The 20903-nt window shown below is 39.7% G+C and overlaps 1 protein-coding gene across 2 annotated transcripts in view; it reads left to right on the forward strand.

Moving 5' to 3' along the window:
* Positions 1 to 20903, forward strand: part of Grik1 (glutamate ionotropic receptor kainate type subunit 1) — a 392331-nt gene that overhangs the window by 351279 nt on the left and 20149 nt on the right. For both annotated transcript variants that reach the window (XM_038346565.1, XM_038346564.1), the window contains 2 exons: positions 4329 to 4546; positions 16039 to 16264. In XM_038346565.1, coding sequence (XP_038202493.1) covers positions 4329 to 4546; positions 16039 to 16264 — 444 coding nt within the window. The remainder of the gene's footprint in view (positions 1 to 4328; positions 4547 to 16038; positions 16265 to 20903) is intronic.

Here is a 20903-nt window from a genome sequence, read left to right on the forward strand (position 1 = left end):
CACCATGAAACTAGATGGTAGGGCGAAACTTCCTTGGATATAAGACAACAGCAATATTCTTTCTAGCCAGTTATCAAGACGAAGGCAGACATAGGGCCTTAAAGGGAGCTTCCTTGCTATGTATCCAAAAAGCATTTTTTCCAAGAATGGACTTACATTTACCTGCAAGTAGTGAAGATTAAGAAACTTACATTAGTTATTTTCTCGCTGATGTAATCAAATAGCAGATTAGAAGCGGTTTAAGGGATTAAAGGGTCTGTAGTGACTTATAATTAAGAGTGTAGTCCATCAGGTGTGGGAAGCTTGGCAGCAGGTGCTTCGGGCATCTGTCACATGGTATCTGCAGTCCGGAAACAGAGACCAGTGAAGACTGTGCTCTGACCACCTTGTCCATTTGTATTACTTTCTCCTCTTCATTAAGTCTACAGCCCAGCCTATAGGAAGGTACTTCTTACATTCAAGGTCTCCCCTCCTCAACCAAACCTCTCTGGAACATCACCGTAGACATCTGAAGAGATGTGTTTCTAAGGTGACTCGAAACCGTGCCAAGTTAACAGTGATGGTTATCCATCACAAAACCTTAGACTTTTAAAAAAAAATAAAATGAATGCATTTCTGTAGATAGACATGACCATCTTTTCCTTCCTCATAATAAAGTCACAAGTCAGAGGCTTAAATGGAATGGAATTTAAACCCTTTGAAGTCTGAATGCACTTGGATTCTTCCAATTGTTGACAGGACCTAGCACTGCACCTAATTACCACTCTGAGAAACTCTACAGAGATTCACCTTAGCCACCCAATAACTTTTACAATCTTCTTCAACTGGTAACCATAGCAACAGTAAACTAGAGGCTGGAGAAATAAAACTGAAACTGAAAAGATGTCATATATTTTCTCTTTCTCTATGATTTCAGAGATTCTTGTTTTTGTTGTGGAGGATAGAGAAGTTTTAACTTTTGGAATAAATCCACCTCGTTTGTGGATTTTCTTCAGCTTTGATTTCAGGCATATGGTCTATCAAATATTTCCAAGATTAAATGAATTAATTTAAAAAAATCATAAGTCACAGATGCTGCTGTGTTTGGACTATCTTTCCATTTGAGACTAAGCTACAAAACAAATTGGCAAAAGAAACCCAAATGGGATATACATTAAATGTGTGTATGATTTGAAAGTCAACTTGAGGTTTTTCATTAGGATGTCGTTATCATATCATTTGAAATGTTTACTTTCTGTGAATCTGACAGAGAGAGACAGAGATGGAGACACAGAGACAGAGAGACAGAGACAGAGGAGAGAGGGAGGAAGAGATGGAAAATAAACAGGCATGTTGGTTATTGGTATGGAGATACCACATAATTTAAGAAATGGACACTTCTTCCTGTGCAGTCATGCATAGTTTATGTGGGGACTGTTAAATGGGCATAGACACAGCCAGATTTAGTAGAAATCACTGGCATGAATTTAGAGCATAAGACCGAGCTATAAATCCCGCAAGACACCCCGGTAGAAGCTGTGTCTTGCTTACCCAGTGCATTTAATTCTTTAAGGTAATTATTATATGAGCAATTATTCTCAGAATGAAGGAGGCCTCCTCCCATCCCTACAAGTTGCTTTTCCGGCAATAGAATAAAAACCAAACACATACAGGTTTCACTGGCCATGCTGGAGACCTATGCAGGCATATGCCTGCTGTCATGTACATGTATCCATTTTTAAAACCCCACTCACATTTTCCCCCATTTGGAGTTTACCAGCATCCGCAGCAAACTGTGGGATACAGTGTCTATTAGTTACCACTCTACCTTGGATACATGACAGTCAGCCCCAGCCAGACTCTGCTTGTCTTCAAGAAGTTGACAAACATCCTCCCGTGCAAGAAGCGTTGCCCAGTGCAGTATCTGTGACTGTTAGTACATCTGCCCCTGACACATGGCGTTGGACCAGGTAGCTTCTCTCTCTCCGTCATGCTCTCTCCTGTGTGCAGAAGCCTGTCATTGTATTACATTGGAAACTACTTTGTTTCATCTCTCTTTTTAATGTGATGATCAGACTTTCTCTTTTCTACAGAGCCTGAGCAAAGTCTGGATCAGGATTGGCTGTCATGTCTGCCATAAAAGGCACTAAAGAGACTTCAGCAAGTATTGTCCCAGCCTGAGTATTTTCCAGTGATGCTTTACTCTGTGTTATTGTTGCTTTCATGCCTTCATCCTCTAGGGTACTGAGCATGCACAAATCATATCTTCGTGAGGGACGCCACTTTGAAATATATCACATAACATTAAGAATTAAGAAATCAACAAAATTATATGATTTTTTTAAATAAAACAATGCAAAGGAACATTGAGAAACTTCATTAATACCATCTAATGAGAGTTTAAAATGCAGTTCCATTAGGATGCTACATTTTGCCCTAAATTTTAGAGAATTTCTTTTAAAATCAAAAAATATTTATTTTAAAGTTAAAAAAATACAAATTTATATTTACATGTCAAATGGTGGCTCATCTGTAAGTCCTTTTCTACTTCCATGCAAAACACAATTATATGTGCATACAGATAAGATGAAAGCTGTATTTTATAAATGCAACAAAATAACATAAGGATAAACTGATAACAGAAAATCTGTACCTATGAGCCAAGAAAAAAATGTATCTTTAATGTGATATTTATCTCCCATGGCTATTTTATAAGATAATGGTGTTTTAATGGAAGCTAACTAAAGATCTAAAATAATATCACATTGCCACAAGGCTGCTAGATCAATTAAGCACCAAGATACAAGGCAACCTTGGGCTTTAAGTGTACAAACCCACAGGCATATAAGTCCTTAAACCACAAGATGAAAACAACAGCAACAGATTATTCTGCTAAATACTTGGAGGCAATTTAATGGAAACGGTTACAAATTTGTGTAATGTTATACACCAAAATTCAAACAAACACAAGAGGGAATGGAAACTACAGTCAAAGCCTTTATCTCATCGGAGGGAACCAAGCCCCGCAGAGACACTGAGCATTAAAAGGATATTTCTGTATTCAAAGCCCAGACACTCTGCCAGCTTGCATCTCCTTATCACCGGCTTTGAGCTGGTTTTGATTCCATGAGCAGTGTGTCGGCTTGTAGATTAAACCTGAGCATAAACTCATTCAGTTGCAGACTAGCAAGCCCCAAATTTTCTTTCCATCTGCAACACAATATCAAGATACCCAACTAGTATAAAGAAAGAATCCTCAAATCTCTATGTCCAATCCACTAACACTCAAATATTTTGGGTCTCTGGGATTTTCAATGGGAGTTCTGCCGTGACTTCAGGTTGATAGCAGTAACGCTAAGCACATCACCAAGGGCAGGTTACAGGCAAATGGATGACTAACTAAAATGCAGTCAGGAATCAGCTCAACTGATGTGAACTCAACTGCACTTCCGGTCCCCTACAGCTGGACTGCTTTGGGATGTAGGCAGCTATGCTCAAAGATGAGCTAGGCTCATCAGGACGTCTGACTGACAGAACCAACAGTGAGAGGAGGGTTTTCTTAGGAAACACATATTGAATATCTCCATGCTAACTTTTAAAAGCAACGGCAGACTGAATGGTAACTAAAACGAGTATTCCTAGCAGCCACAACAGCTCTCCACACGGGAAAACAGCCAGCTTCCGAGCCAATTATTTAAGGGCAATATGCCTTTTGAAGAATGTATTCTATTTCAGCCAAACAAGATTGTAAATTAGAGGGATATATATATATATATATATATATATATATATATATATATATATAGTTTCCTTAAGAGTAACCTGAAACAAAAGTGAATCACCCACAAATAAGTGTGTCTAAGTTTCATTTCACATTATCTGAGAATTTCCAATCTTTTTTTTTTTTTAAGTGGCATGTTATAACGGGGCTGATCTGTAACCTTTTGAAAGTTTCTCACATAGCTTAACCTTAAATAAAAATAAGTAGGTACCATTTTCATCATTATATAAAAACCTAGAATATCTTACTTCACTCTAAATAATGCATTAGTCAGTAATAAGACCAGAAGTCTTAGATAAATTCTTCACTTTTAAGCAACTAAATACATTTTAGACAGTCTATCTTGGGGGCTCTGACTGCTTACATTGTAAGCAGACGTAATAACTAATAATAACACGCAAAAGTTAAGGAAGAGATCACTTGGATTTTGTTCCATTTCTAGAAAACACATTCATTTCATCTTCATGCAAGACAGGCTTTGAAGAGGCCCTCCCCCTTAGAATAGGACCAGTCTCCGTTTGCTTTACTGACTTGGTGTAACACCCTAACTCTGATGATGCTGTCACAGGATCAGAGCTGATGCCCAAAGCTCTATCGACCAGAATAGTTGGAGGAATATGGTGGTTTTTCACCCTGATCATCATTTCATCCTACACTGCCAACCTGGCTGCCTTCTTGACAGTAGAGAGGATGGAATCTCCCATCGATTCCGCTGACGATCTGGCGAAACAAACGAAGATAGAATACGGAGCAGTCAGAGATGGCTCAACAATGACCTTCTTCAAGGTAAGAACTTGGCAAAGCCTTCTTAGGGCTTATCTCATCTTGGCATGATGGTGGAGAAAACCAAAAGCCTCTTCAACTAGAGAAAAGATATTGGACAATGTTTCTAATGAAATGAATTTTTAATGTCAAAATCTCATTATAAGAAACTACATCCTCACCACAAAGATCTTCTTCAGTCACTCCTTCAATCCATATTTTGTTTGTCTGTTTACTTATTTGGTTTTTGTTTTCAAAAGCAGAGTTTCCAGGGTGGCCTCAAACACAGGATGTAACTAAGTCCAGCCTTGAACTCACGATCCTCTTGCCTTCACCTCTCAAATCTCACCACACTCAGCCAGATCAGCAATTTAACACTCTCAAATCTATAGATCAATATTCCCCTGCCTTAATTTTTTACATGTATTTATTTACTGTGCATCTGACTGTCTACACACACCATGGCACACATGTGGTCGCCAGAGGATAACTTGTAGGAGTCGGTTTCCTCAGGTCTCTGGGTTTCAGAGACTGAATTTGGGTCATCAGACTTGACAGCAAGTGTCCTTACACAGATCACCTCACTGCCCCTTCTCTGGCCTTTATATTTGAATAACAATACTTCCAATCTAATGATGCATCCACAAAATGAAGATTTAAATAACATTATTTTATTTTCTGTTTGATACTCACAAGACAAAGCATGTGACCAAAAAAAAAATGTCGATATTGGAACTAAGTTGTAGAATGAAACCAAAAACATCTCAGGGAGCTAGCCACATCTACAGCTTTCCAGGAACCATATATGTTTTATGGACATCAAAGGAGAATGATGCCAAACTGGCATGAGTTTTATAATCAAGTCTATTTTACAGTCCAGGTGTTTTTAATTAGTGATAACAATAATGAAACTGATTTTCACCTTGCTTATGAAGTAAGCCTTGGTATTTTTATTATCAAATCTCAGGAATTATAAGTCCCATAGAATGAATTCTAGTAGACCCAGTAGGTTTAGTGATCATGAGGTGTGGCCCTTTGCTTTATGATGTAGGAGACACGAGTTCCAGGAGCTAGCTGAACCCCTTGAGTAGTCGTGAGTCGGGTCCTTTCCAGAACAGGGCTTCAGCCTTCTGTCAAGAAACACTGATGAACTCAGAAATACAAGTTTTTAAACTCATCCAGTATCCCATCCCACCACAGTTAGAATTGGTTGCCACCAAGAAAAAAGAAAAGTAACAATAAAGGTTGACAAGGGAAAAGAGAAAGAAGGAATCTTACTCACTTCTGGTGAGAGTGAAAAATAATATAGCTGTTCTGGAAATCAGAACATAGGTGTCTCAAAAAATTAAACAGAATTACCATGTCTCCCCCCACACTGTACCACTCCTGAGCATATACCCAAAAATCTCTACAACCTACTGCAGACGTACCAGGACATCCACACTCAAGATAGCTCTCTTCACAATGGCAAAGGAATGGACCAGACTGGATATCCATCAACAGATGGTGACATGCAGGGGAATTTCTTTTGGCTTTAAAGAGAAATAAAATCATGATGTTTGTGGGAAAATGGTTAGAGCTGGGAAGGAAGAAAACAGATTCTGGACAACAATGGAATATTGCCTGTCATATGTGCCCCTAGCGCAGAATGTCTATATGTGTAGGTAAGCGGTGTGGTCTGTGGAACTAGGAAGGATAGCAGGAGGGTGGAGAGGTCTCCAGGGAGGGAAGAAGGACACGAAAGCAAAAGCGACATGAAAGCAGAAGGAGGCTGGAAGTGAGAGGTAGAAGGCCGTCAGGGAGATGGAGAGATGAGGGAAGAGAACCAACAGAACTTAATTTCCAGATAGAAGCGAATACTTTTCCTGCTAACTTATTTTATTTAAAAAATAATGAAAATAAAGGTTGGTGACATAGGGAAATGAGATAGAGTAAATAGAAACTTTTGCGACCAGAACAAGTCCTGATGACCCCTCTGTGAAGTTCACACTCGGATTCTTACAGATGTAGATGTCAGTCCAAGCTGAGTGGACTTGTGAGGTCTACTAACTTAGAAACAAAAATGCCAGAAGGAGGACAAAGCAGGCGAGTCACTGTAGCACAGTATGTATTCATTGCCTAAGTGAAGAATTTTAGCAATAATCGCAATAAGAACAGACAGATGTGGAGTAAGCTTAGCTAGAGGTTTATTAAAGACCAGACTAATGTAAAAGAGTAGTAATACGGCTTTCTTATATGGAAAGAAAAACATTTTTTTAAATTTATTTTCCTATTAAGGACAAAGTGATTAATTTAATCACTGTATATATCACAGAGATTATGTCTCCCTTAAAGAATGATATTTAAAAATAATGATTATTTTTGAGTACAAGACTTCCAGAGTTTCTACAAGTTTGGTATTTTTTGAAAATCAGAATTGTGAAGTGTGCCAAAGCAAACTTCATTGTTGTTCTTGCCATACACAAGGGAAGTCACTGTTCAGGCAGATGAGAGAGAGGGAAACGTCCCAAACAAAAATACGTTTATCCAAACGATGTTGCTGTGCATTATCATGCAATCTTGGGTACAGGGAAATAGGTGGCTCTGGTATCCCATCTTCCAACAGTCAGAATGGGTACCACCAAGAGAGAAGGCTGATGGCAATAGGTGAGCAAAGGAGACCCCCAAGGACTTTCGGATGCATACTACCAATGGAGGAGGACTGCTGTGAACAGTAGACCTGACCTAACTTTACCAAAACTAGGTCAAACCCCAGAGAGTGCTAGGAAGTTTGTTCCTCAAGGGTGGAGACCTAGTCTTTTGTTTTATGGTTACATCTCCAGAACCCAGTCTAGTGACTGGTACACAGCAGGTATTCCGAAAATACATATAAGGTACAAACTAGTGACTGGTACAGAGTGGGTACTTAGAAAACATGTTCATTGTAAATAAGTAAACATAAATAAACATGTAAGCAAATTCTTCAAAAGAAATGAGAGACAGAGACAACACACACACACATGCACACAAACCACACACACACAGGAAGAACCACACAAAAACATACACACAAACACATGTGCACTCACACAAACCACACGCACGCACACACATGCACACACACCAAACCACATACATGCACACACGCAAACTACACACATGTGAGAAAACACATAAACCACACATAAAAAAAGATAAGTGGCTAGAAACACTGACCCACAGAAGAAGAGTCCCTGTTTGCCAATACCTTCACTTTACCCATCAGCCTGTGGCCCAGGAACTCTGTTTGTCAAGAAGGAATTTATTTGCAAAAGGAAAACAAGGACTGAATCTGATTTTGCTTTCCCCTTGAGGGAAGCAAGCTGTCAGACAGCTTCAGAGTGTACATATTTAAGAGTTCATAATCTAGATTGTTCTACAAGGGAAAGAGCTATTCCAGCCTCGTAGCCCTCTGGGTGGTTTCATCCAGAGAGCTCAGTCACTGAGCAGCAGTAGTTACAAGCACAAGGCATCAATGTCACTACCAATGTCACTCTTACTGTGCCTCCCGGCCTCCCTTCTCCCTGCCTTTACCTCTTAAGTGAAAGCAAGAACCTCTTCTAAGTGGTAGGATTTGGTCTACCCTAGCTGGTGGTTGGAGCAGAAGCAGAGAGCCCACTCAGTCACAAAAAAGACATTTTCACATCTCACTGCAGTGCAAAGAATGTCTTTTTCCCAGAACAGAACAGCCTTCTGCAGCACCCCAGTGATTACAACCTGTCTCTTTATTTCTAAGGTTGGTTCAAATCATTCCAGAACTAAAGAATGGGCAGTTGTAAGGGCCACGGTTATTAACAAAATCTCCAACCAGACAAAACACACTGATGCCTCACATTTTTCACCAGGCTATAAGCAAGGGTTTTGTTTTTTTAAGTAGTTTACATTTATGTATGTATGTATGTATGTATGTATGTATGTATGTATGTATTTATTTATTTATTGTGTGAGTGAGTGTGTGTGTGTGTGTGTGTGTGTGTGTGTGTACACGTACATGCATGCTATGGAGAATGTGGAGGTCAGAGGACAGCCTACTGAAGTTGTCCTCTCCTCTCTCCAATGTGGGTCCTGTAGACAAGTTATCAGGTTGGTGACAAGTACCTTTACCCTCTGAGCCATCTCACTAACCCAGAATGACTCTACTTCTATAATAACAATTAAAATAAAAGCAACTTATAACAATTTAATAACAAAAGCTTTCCAAATAACATTGCTGACAAGCCCTATTCTCAAGGGATGTTTTCACTAAAGTGTTGTCTCCAAAATGTGGCCAAAAATTGCTTGCAAAAATTTAAATAAATACCCATTGAGATTTTCTTCTAGACTTTGTTGTTCTTACAAACAGCATGATATCTTACATTCTAGAATGTCTGTATTCAATTCCCATTTTTAAAACCTCAACACATTTCTTGTTGCTAAATTTGCCCAAGTGAGTTTGTTTGTTCCATTATCTGGATTCAAGTAAAGTATGGGTTTTTTAAAGATGTATAATATTAGTGTGTGTTCATGAGTATCTGCATTTGTGTATGTGTGTGCATGAGTAAAAATGCCCATAGGAGTAAAAAAGATGGTATAGCATCCTCTGGAACTAGCATTACTGGCAGTGGGAGCTGCCCAATGTGGGTGCTGAGAACTTAACTCGGGTTATCTGAGCAAGAAATGTTCTAACTGCAGAGTCATCTTTTCAGTCCCCCCGGTGATGTTTTTTAAGCAAAGACTGGGCCATGTATATGTCTGGGATGAGAGAGGTGTCTATATTTTTCTTTCATTGAGTCATTTGTATGTGGAAACACACTGGTCATCAAAGACCAGGCATATGGGGTAAGGAGGGAGGGGGATGGAAACACAGCATAAATTTCCCAAATTTTAGAAAGCTTTAAGCATACATCCTGATATGCTAGCAATATGGCATTGTCCACAAGAAAAATAGCAACTGTACTTTTTTGGCCAAGGTCCGGGAACTAATGATACTTACTATATACTATACTTTGACAAGTTCGTGGGCACTCCGTGTCTTAAAGTTTTAATCAGCATGGATCATATAACAGTCTATTTGATCAAAGTGTGACATTCATCACAAGGACAATTAGCAAGTCATGGTGAGGAAAAGGGCAAGCTCTTCACCTGCTGTCCTGGTACTGCGGAGTTTGATTAGGAAATTAGGTATCTGCTTATCAAGACTTCATTTATAACAAAAAACTTGTAGTCAGAAAATTCATAATTCAGTAATTCAACAGACTTCATCAGACACTGTCAACACCCTATTTTGTTGGTATTTGTGACAAAGGTGCTTAACACCCCAGTATTAGCTACTATGCTGCTGTCCCTCCGTTCTACTGGTTGATGATTTGTTCCCTTTAATCACTGCACTACTCTGAACTGGTAAGGCTCTCGCTGATCTTCTGACTTTCTGGGGCCATAATCAACATCACAGGGGGCAGAATCAAAGAACAGTTAAACCCTACCTAATCTGTGCCTGCAGATTCTACCAAAAAGAACCGGTAGCCACAACATCCAATTAACCTTTCCTTCCATCAAGGGTGTACTAGGACATGACTGTCTTCTATTTCATAGAAACAGAAAAGATACACATGCATAAAGCTGTCCTTTCTCCTTGCTGCAACTCTGTTAATTGCCTTATTAAATAAAGAAAAGAGCCTATCTCTGGTGTCACCGTGGCAATGTAACAAGTCACATTTTTATCCCAAATAATCTTTATGCAAAGCTCTAAGAGACACGTGGGGCTTAAAACAATTATTTACCATAACCACCATCCCAGAGAAAGTATTGTTTTAATATATATTGCACAAATAAGGAATACTGTAGGTCATTTCAGAAAATTTGACTAATATCAAAGACTAGGATATAAAGTAAAACCTCCACCATCTGGCACCATTCAGCCTGGATTCAGATCTTGACTCTGGCTAGTTAGCTATGTAGACCTTGACAAATTGCTTCAATTCTCCATACCTTAACTTCCTCCGCCTGCAAATTGATGCTAACGTCTAAAACGTGAGATTATATTCAGGGTTACATGACTTAATGAAAGTGATATGCTTACACAATACCTTAGCAAATGGTAAGCAATTTCGAAGCTATCACCGTTATCATGAAGTTTTAACTCTAAAAGTGCTCTCTGGTTCACTCGCTGCAGACTTCAAATTGCTCTGCCCTGCTCTTTGTTCAGCCTTTTTGCTCAGCAATCCCTAGGAAAAAAAAATGTGCCTTCTCTCAAATCCCAAGCCAGTGCCAAGACCCAAAATCTGGAAAAAAAAAATCAAAGAAAGCCCATTGGAAACCTTTCCTGAGCAAATGCATTGCCTTCGCAGAACTATATCCCATTTGGTTGCTGAGCAGCTGAGGGGAGCAGCTACCCTTAGAACTCAGCAAGGCAATTCAACTGAACTCAGCTCAGTATGCTTCCAGAGTCTCCATGATGTCAGCACCGAGGCTGCATGGTAGAATATAGGAGGGGGAAAGGCTTAAAGCTTCTGCAAAGCCTGGAGTTGTGAATTGCAATAGACAAATGTGTCACACACAACCTGCTAAATACAGTAAGCTTACATTGTACAGTCAGGAAGTGGGGCGAACAGGAGAATTCCTATGGGCGAAATTGGCTATGAAATAGTCATGTAAGAAGGACTTCTCAGTAGAGTCTTGACTTGTAACAAATCACTGTCTTCTCAACCTCAAGCCAGGGGATTACAGAGATTAGATCTAGATTCTGTCTAAAACGACTTGGATAAAATGGGTTTAAAAATAATCATCACAGACTTGCCATTTCTGGCTTTCATGGTCTGGGGACTTTGGACCAGCTGTGGGAATTAGGAGCTGTAGCCGGTATAATCTCTTTGCAGTAAGTGGCTAGTGCCATCAGCAAAGCAAAGACTATTTCAAGGAGGTCACTGAACCCAACACCTGTGGAACTGATGCTATTGCAGGCAAACAGAGTTCAGACAAAACCACCGGGAAACAGAAAATGAGAGAAATCCCTCAACCTTTTCCGCACTGAAAAACATTCTTCCTATAAAATCTTCTGGTTTGAAAATGCAAGTTCCTTTACCTCCAGTGTCAGCAGATAAAAATGTATTCACTTGGAAAAAGTGTTTTTAAGTTAACCTAACCTTTTAAAAAGTATGGCATATTGCTTGTAATATACCAATCTTTAACTGTGGATGAGAGAGAAATGTGAGACATATTTGAGCAAAGATGTTTAAGTCTCGCCAGGAGAATTCCCTGAAGGGAATTGTATAGCTTCAGAGAATCTTCAAATGCCATAGTTTTCTATTGATTCATGGTAAGGGTATGATCAGACAAAATCAGCATACCTGCAAAGACAGAGTCCCCACTGCATCACAGACTCTCTTCTAATTGTCTTCCTTCAATTGATTATTGCTAAATTAAATCAAGTTTCAACATGATGTGAGATATTATCATTTAATGAAATTTCATTGTATTAAGCGAGACAGCTGTCTTTCAGGCAGGGAATTGCCCTCTGTATGTTGGCTTCATAAGCTTGGATTCTGAATTGTCAATATCTTTTTTTGATATTTAAGGGTACTTTTAAAGATTAGTATTTCTCAATAGTCTACTGAAATGAGTTAACACAGAATTATTTTGATCATTGATTTGCTCTGTATGACATATTGTACATTTATAAGGTCACTTTCGACACAATGCCAAGAGAAAATCTCAATAACTTATTCCTAATATGCACATGTGTAGGATTATGAAAATAAGTAAGGGAAACATGTGTAAACACTTGTGAACATAAGACCTTCAAAGACCTTCAAAAACTCTGGCCCAAAGCAGGATTTTATAGATATTGATTCTGCTGAATAATAGGATCATATGTTTTCCCTGTAGGTGCCCTATAACTTGGTTGGAAAAACACTGTGATAAGCAATACTTCCCTCAATAGAAATGAAACATCAGAAAGATATTTCTAGAAAACGGAGGTTCTAGCTATCTTAGAAGCATCCCATACTGCAGAGCTCTCGCCTCTCATATCCTGCCATGACAAGCCGGCATCTGAGAACAGAACTCTAGGAAAAAAAAAAAAAAAAAAAAAAAATGCTACAAAAGGCAAGGGAAAATACAAACAATATCCACATTGTCTTCCAGATCCCAACTGCTGCTGCACTTCTTGAGACACTGAGTTTTTGTCCAAATGAATAGAATCTGTTGAAAGTCATTAAATACTCTCAAGATATGATATGCTAAGTGCAAGATCTTGAGCATCCCTCTACAGCAGAGTGTGCCTTTATAAACACTTAGGTGATTTCTTTAGAACGTGAGTTAGGCCGCTAAAATATTCACCTGTCTATGAGTTTTATGGATTTTTCCATTCAAGCAAATAATTTCCTTTGATTAAGAACCTAGACTCTGGACCAAGTGTACTAGAATGAGACCTTAGCTTTATTACTTCTCAGTGTGTTATTCTATTTCTACATCTGTAGAGCAGACAGCCTAACGGCACCTCTCCAATTAAATGAATGAGTACATGCAACATGCTCAGAGCAGGGCATGTGACACAAGAAGCCTGTGTGTGCTCACTGTTATCACTAGTCTCAATAGTTTTTAATACCCGCATACACATTGTAAGTCACCACCTTGGGGGTACTCAGCCTGCAAGCATTATAAGGTGCAAATAAGAAAGAAGTAATCATTAACATTGTTACAGTGACTCTGCCTTCTAACTGATACCTGATGAGAAATGCTTATCATCTGTCACCCGTGTTTATTAGCATAAAGACGGATACATAATCAGGCTGAACAATCCCAAGGAATTCATCTAGGCCTGTGTCCTCTAAGGATATGGGAATTCTAATTGACTTTTGACATATTGAGTGAAATGAGAGGTGATCACTGTGTATTATGTGGAGTGATTCAGGAGGCTGACTCTTAAATCTAAGTCTGGAGCAGTTAGGAGAGGAAGAATACCCAGGCTTCTCATTCAAGTGCTTCATTGGGTCTTTTAACATTTAAAATAATTTTTGGCAAGGCATACTCAGTTTTCAGAGGTACTAAGATTTTCATCCTGACAAGTAATAAAATTATCTGTTAAAAGGTAAACACCAAATTTACTCTGAAATTGCTCTTTTAGAGCCTGACAAAAAATAAATCTTCCTAAGTATACCATTATGGTGGTTAAAACTCATGGCTAAGCGGGAAAGAGCCCTCGGTTTGGTAGTGGCTCATCTGCCTACCAACTGTGACCTTTACAGGGCCTTTCTCCCAGGACCTGTTATACAAAAGGCCTGATCTAGGGAGCAGAGCCATGGACTTGGAGAATCCTTAAGAGAGAGATATTTCCCAGCAAATTTCTCCTGGTAGATATCTAATGATGGAAAATCCACTATCTCCAAGTGACTGTGTGACTTGAAAGCCCCTGCGTGCTTCCCCTTACCCCGGATAAGACAGAAATTTATTTTCTTCCCCCTACTTCTACAGAGAAAAATTCCAATTTTCTAACAAAGACATTTCAATTTAATAAAATTTAAAATAATGAAAAAACAAATGTTCTGTGAAATTTTTACTGGGAAGCTGATGTCTATGCTGGACCAACATAAAACCAAATAGCCAAAAGGCCTACAGAGGATGCCAGTCCTTTTATAAATGTTGTGTTTGTGCATGTAGATCAAACAAGATTAAAGTCACTGTCAAACAATTCTGGCGATGTTGGCATCTACCCTACCCAGGTCAGCAAGGAGCAGGGGAAGGAACACTGAATGAGCAGGTATAGTTTTGAGGGTCTAGGATTAGTTCTGATAGTAGCTTTCATTATCACTTTCTGGAGTCTCCAAACAGTCTGTACTGCAAGTTCCTCATCTATAAAAATGATAGTTTAGGTGAATCTATCTCTAAAGTTTCAGATAGCTTCATAAGATAGTTTCATACTTCAAAGAAAATTATTTCCCCTTAAGGTAGTTTTCTGACGAAGGAATAATTTTTCCAGCCATACATTTGCTACAAAAAAAGGTGACCTTCCAGCCTTTGCATAAGTAACTCTTATCTTCACTAAAAACTCAGATGTATCAGACTCTTTAAGGCTGAAACCACACAACAAATGAAGAATCATCCAGCACCCAGCACACACCTTAGTTGTGGAGACATGAGCTCCAATTTTCCGGTCTCCTGGGGCTGTGGAGTGAGTCCTAGGGGCTTCATTGTGACAGAATGGGTCTCATAAAACATCGTCATGTACAAGGTATGAGTACTGAATTGCTATCTGTCTCATAAGATCTTTCTCAGGGGGCTCTTCAAATGCCTAACAATCCAATCCAAAGCCATTTGTCTCTCTCCATGCCAGCTCATGAGGCCTATTCCATCAACCCAAGACTTAAATAGACCTAAGAGCCAAATGAATTCCAAGAACGTCTGAGCATAAACAAACTACCAGAGCCGATTACAAAACTACTTCATTCCGTGTCTCCAGGCCCTGCCCACACCAAGGCATCTACATGTGTCAGAACTGGCTTTAGCTTGAAAACATCAGTAATTTCCATGATGACACTCATCTTTGAAATAAATGGAAGGGTGTGCTGATGCAAATGAAGACAAATTCAGGGGGAAAACTTGAAACGTTATGGAAATTACAGAGTAAAAATGTAAAATGCCTAATCATAGATCACTATTCAAAAGAATGGAAATTCATATCTAAGCAATATGGAAATGCAGGCAGTATGTTTTAACAAAGAAAAGAAGATAATGAGGTAATGGTGTCTATGTATAGATGCATATATAATCTGTCATATATATAGTCTATTATTGATTCTACCAAAAAGCTGCATAAAAGACATGAAAATCATAGAACACTTTAAAATGAGATATGCAGACCTTGTTATCTAAAATATGATTGCAATGGGAAATTATATACATAAAAAGTAGGGAGATCCTTCTGATTTGAATATTGACTAGGAAAGAGCATTTGCAGCCCTTATTTTGCAGAAAATGTAGCCACAGATGTACTTCTTTTACACACAAAGGAGAGAATGCAAGTGACATGTCCCAGACTATTCCCAGAAAATTAGTGTCCGCCAGGCTCTGGAGCTTCCGTGCCTGGAAACAGCAAAGCAAAGCGCTGCGGTCAGGCGGTGGAAGGGAAGCAGTAAATGAGTAGAGTCCTGGAAGGAGAGTGCCTCAGCTCTGCCCACGTGGACAGAGAAGCGCTCTTCTCAAATGTTAACGGGTCGCTAGACAAGCGTTGTTGATATTCATGGCCTTTCCTCCCTAACCAAAATCAAGAAGAGGACCTTGAGCCATGACATCCATCTCACAAGGTCTCCTTGTCTTCCGATCAAAGCGTCTCCACGTGATCTTCTGTAGTGAACTGTGCTCTTCTCAGTTCCTGTAAGGCGGGACTCCTAGTCTCACCAATCCAGTTCCTGGCCTACAGAAAGGGTTCCCTTTATTATTGGTCCCACGAGGATGGTGAATGGCTTTAGGCCATTTTTTCAGCACTCTTCTGCTGGTGGGTGTGCTTTTTTCTCTCTCTACAGAAATCAAAGATCTCCACCTACGAGAAAATGTGGGCTTTTATGAGCAGCAGACAACAGAGCGCACTGGTTAAAAACAGCGATGAGGGGATCCAGAGAGTGCTGACCACCGACTATGCCCTGCTGATGGAGTCCACCAGCATTGAGTACGTGACGCAGAGGAACTGCAACCTCACCCAGATCGGGGGCCTCATAGACTCCAAAGGTTACGGAGTGGGAACTCCTATAGGTAAGAGGGGCAAGGCATTCGCCAAGGCTGAGCTGGGCAATGTTGGTGGCAAGTATCCAACATATTGAGAATCATGCAATGTCTTTGGCAGACTCACCAGGAAGCGCAAAGTCCGAAAAAAAAAAAAAAGCATGATTTAAATTGAGGAATCTCAGATGCTTAGTCTAATAAATTTTCAACTACTATTTTTTATATCTCACCACAATAAGTTTAATATTTGTGTGATTTTTTCATCAATATTAAAAAACACATTTTCCTAATTATCCTCCATACATTAGTTTCTTGAACATCTATATGTACCTAGCTTTTAATGTGTTACATTGCATTAGAATATAAGGAAATTAATTCTACATATAGATGAAAATGAATTCTGAATATAGAAGGCTATTGTTCCATTGTCAATAAATGGGACAACAATGACAAATATGTCAAAAGAAAGAGGTAGAAATTAAAGTTTGAACTTTGCTCAGACAATAGAGTCAAAAAATAACTACCTAAAAACTTCAGATTTCCTATTTGTTCTGTATAATATCACTGTGCTTCCTCGGGACCCTGTTGCCTAGAAAGAACACACACTCATATACTATCCTCGTCTATGACAGGAACAGGAATAAACAGAAAAGGTGTTTATGTCCAGGAGACAATTGCTTTCTACAAAGAAAATTCTTCCCCTGTTGCCTCCCTATATAGAACACTGTACTTGAGGGCTTCTGCCATAAAGGTATCCTGTTCCTCTCAAGTGAAGCTTTGGTAATCCAAAGGAGAGAAATAAGGGCTTCCAGACCTGGGGGCTAAAGCTGCAGAAAGTGTAGTGGCTGCTGAGCCCGATAAACAAGAGCCAAGGGTAAACTTCACTTATTGTCTGTATTTGTAGTTTGTTGCCATGTTTGGCAGGGATTATGCAGTGTGACAGTCAATGTCAGGCAGGGATCATAAACTTCAGTGTTTACAGAAGCCAAGCAGGGATCATGAGTCAAGAGGGTTTGCTTTGCTAGAGAATGCTATCAACTGCAGACAGTTGGAGACCATGGCTTGTCTAAGGGAGGCCTTCTCAGCAGTCATCTGAAGATCTATAGAATGTTAAGAACAAGTATGGTCAGATATTTCATTTTCACAACAAAACAGAAAGTCATAATTTAGGTGAAATAAATTTCCTAAAGTTAATAATTTGACAACCAATTAATTTTTTTGTTTTAAAAACTGTATTCAACCCATAATCAACAATATTCACCATGTTAATATGAATTAACCAAATAAAGGGCTCCCATTGCACAAACACTTTGGTTACTTGTTGGAAATATTAGCATATATTCTGAGAAACTACCTTTATGGTCACTGTTGACTCTAGATCTTCAGAAGAACAATTACACGAGGGAGCTGTAACTACTTCCTTGGCCCTCAGTTAGTTCTTTTGTAAGAATAGTTTGCTGGGTATATTGGGGTGTACTGGAGAATACATTACCTGATTATGCTTGGAGAGAACACCAGGATGGGTGATAACCAGTATAGAAGCGTGGGGCAATGGGCTGGGGTCTCCATTTGAAGAATACACTTTTACAGTGGGGCTAAGCTTCTCTTGTCCAGTTTTCTGTGCTCAATTTGCTCCATTCAAAGGAAGATTACCACAGTTCTGGGAAGTTTGTGTGAGCCACTGTGTATCTAATTTCCAATTGTGCTGTCTCTGCCGTTCAGATAAGAGTAGTGCCGGCTAAAGGCTCTGGTCACAGAGTGCAGGGTCCCAGCTCTGGAGAGTAAGATTACAGCATCCATGGACCATCTGGGATCCATAGACCACGCTTGTGAAGATCTGTAATAGGAGATGGGTTCCATTTTCTGGTCTCTTTCATCTTTTAATTTTTAAAAATTTCATAAAAATGTAAATTACATCATTTCTTTTTCCCTTTCCTACCTCTTCTGTGTCTGCTTCCCCCAGAATTCACCATTTCCTCTTCTTTAACCATTGCTGTTATACATACATATAAATACAGCCTGTTGAGTATGTTCAGTATTACCTGCATGTATGTCTCTAGGGCTGATCACTACAGAATTACAAATGGGAGCTCATCCCTGGGGAAAACTAATTCTCTGAGCAGTTGTTCATTGCTTTCAGTTCTTATTCTAGGGTGAAATTCACATCATCTACACTGGAGTGTCTCACCAGTGTTGAATTATTCAGGACTTGTTTTGGCAGCCATTTTGAGATTTCCTGGGTGCAGCTTTCCTGTCATAGATAGATGGCACAAACTTACAGCAAAATGTTGGTCCCCTGCCTCTTACAATCTTTGTTCCCCATCTTCCACATGTTCCCTGAGACTTGTGTGCAGGAATCGTGTGTTATAGATATATCAGTTGGGGTGGGCACAAACCATGGCCATTTGTCCACGGCATTTTGATTAGCTATAGCCACTGGCCTTTACTCCACATTCTTCTCAAAAAGAGCAACCAATCCAGCCTTAGGGAATTCCTTGGATGCCTCTTCTTGTAGCTGCTCTGAGCTGAGCAGAGGAAAGAGGTGATCTGATTTATCATCTGTTATTCTGGCTGAACTTCCATGATATGCCACAAGCAAACAAACAAATAAACAAACAAAACTACTTGGGAATGGTTTGGGTAGAAGGCGGTGGTCCAAATAGCTCATTGGAAGTAGATCTTTGGTTGACAGGGCTTAAAATCTTGTAGAAGTGTCATCAGCAGGTGGAACTGTTCAACGCCAGACGACACAAACCAAGGTGACCAAGACCTGCCACTTGTTTTTAAACCCCACAGTTGAGCCCTCCTAGGGATAAGCAATCCTGAACATCACTACCACACTAGATAACACTTAGATTTTGTTGCACTTGTCTGCATTTGTTAAATGAAAACAGCCTCTACCTTCAGCACATGGGCTACAGGTTCTGTCTTAAACAACAATCTACAAATCCAGGGCGCTCTGCAGTTTTGAGGTAAACTGATGCAAGCAAAAATAACTATTATCATATTATTGAAATTTTGGGCTAGCTTAGCTATCTGATTGGTGAGGTTTGTGAATCGTCTTCAGGCAATGTCTCGGTTTCATTTCTGTTGCTGTAATAATAAAATAGCAACTCAGGAGAGAGATGGGTTTATTCCAATCACAATTCCGTGCTACAGTTCACTCTAGCAGGGCATTCACAGCTGGAAGCACCTGATCACATCCACAGACAAGAACAGAGAGACAGGAATGCAGACCTGTTTGCTTGCTTGCTTGCTTGTGTTCAGCTGGGTTTCTCCGCTCTTAATACAGTTACAGGGCCCCTGCTTAGGAGTAGTGCTGCCCAACAGTGGTCTAGATCTTCCTGTGTCACCAGTTTAATTAAGACCTCCCTCCCTACAGGCAAACCCAATGTAGGCAATGCTTCATTGTGCACCTCTTCCTAGGAGATTCTAGGCAGTATCAAGTTGAGAACTAAGCTAACCCATGAACAAAACAAAAACTGAACAACAGGCCTGTCACACATACACACACACACACACACACACACACACACACACACGTTTTAAACATTTGAGGAGGTAGGAGAATGTCGAAAGTCTGTTGTGTCATGAGACAAAGAATTAGGGATTTTAGACATCCCCATGAGGCAAGAGAAAATCAAGACAGGAGATAGTTTGAAGGTGATCAGTTGGAGTACAATTGCCTAGTAATGTTCTGGGTGTCTTCTTTAATGGGGTAAAGCTGGATACCTGAAGGACATTTTACCTTTGTAAAATACCTTTGCAGTTCGTAGAAATACCAGGTCCCCTGAAGAAGCTCTCAGGGTGAGAGTCCTTGTGGTACTACTGTTGGCTTATGAATATTTTATCCTTTGGTTACACATTCCCACCAGTGTTTAGAGCATGTTGGTAACAAATTAACCTCCATTTGTTTAATAAATCTAAACCTCTATGGTCAGTTTAATTTGTGGTAACAAATTTAGCCTCTATGATCAGTTAAGCTTTTTTATGGGGTGCTCTTAGAGATATAGGATGAGTGTGTTGGCTCCTTTAGTTTCTCTCTGCCTGATTACATACCAGCATAGATCAAGGTTTTGCTGGCCGTGCTACTTCCCTAGGAAGCACTGAAGACTTTCCTGTTATGATTGTCCTCTTTAAAGAATGCAAAGCATCTAGACTTCAACCTGGGGGGCCCCATGGCCTCTCTGATCAGAGAACAGGCGATTTGCCAAAGTTTAGGCCCCTTTTAGACATGCTTCAACAAAACATTGGCTGATCTTTCATCCCCTTATCCTTGTGATGATTAGTATTTTTGTCAATGTGACCCAAGCTAGGGTTTCTTGGTAAGTAGAACTTCAGTTAAAAAATACTTTCCAGGGCTGGAGAGAGAGCAAGAGATTAAGAATAGTGACTGCTCTTCCAGAGGACCTGGGTTCAATTCCCAGCACCCACATGGCAGCTCACAACTGTCTGTAACTCTAGTTCCAGGGAACCCAACACCTGTGGCAAAACACCATTGCACATAATATATTTAAAAGAAGGAAGGAAAGAAGGAAGGAAGGAAGGAAGGAAGGAAGGAAGGAAGGAAGGAAGGAAGGAGGAAGGAAGGAAAAGTTAATCCTCAGACTGTCCTACAGGTTAAGTCCAAATGGGATTTTCTTGAGTCTTTACTGGCATTGGAGAGCCT

Source organism: Arvicola amphibius, chromosome 10, assembly GCF_903992535.2.
Source record: "Arvicola amphibius chromosome 10, mArvAmp1.2, whole genome shotgun sequence".
Classification (NCBI taxonomy): Eukaryota; Metazoa; Chordata; class Mammalia; order Rodentia; family Cricetidae; genus Arvicola; species Arvicola amphibius.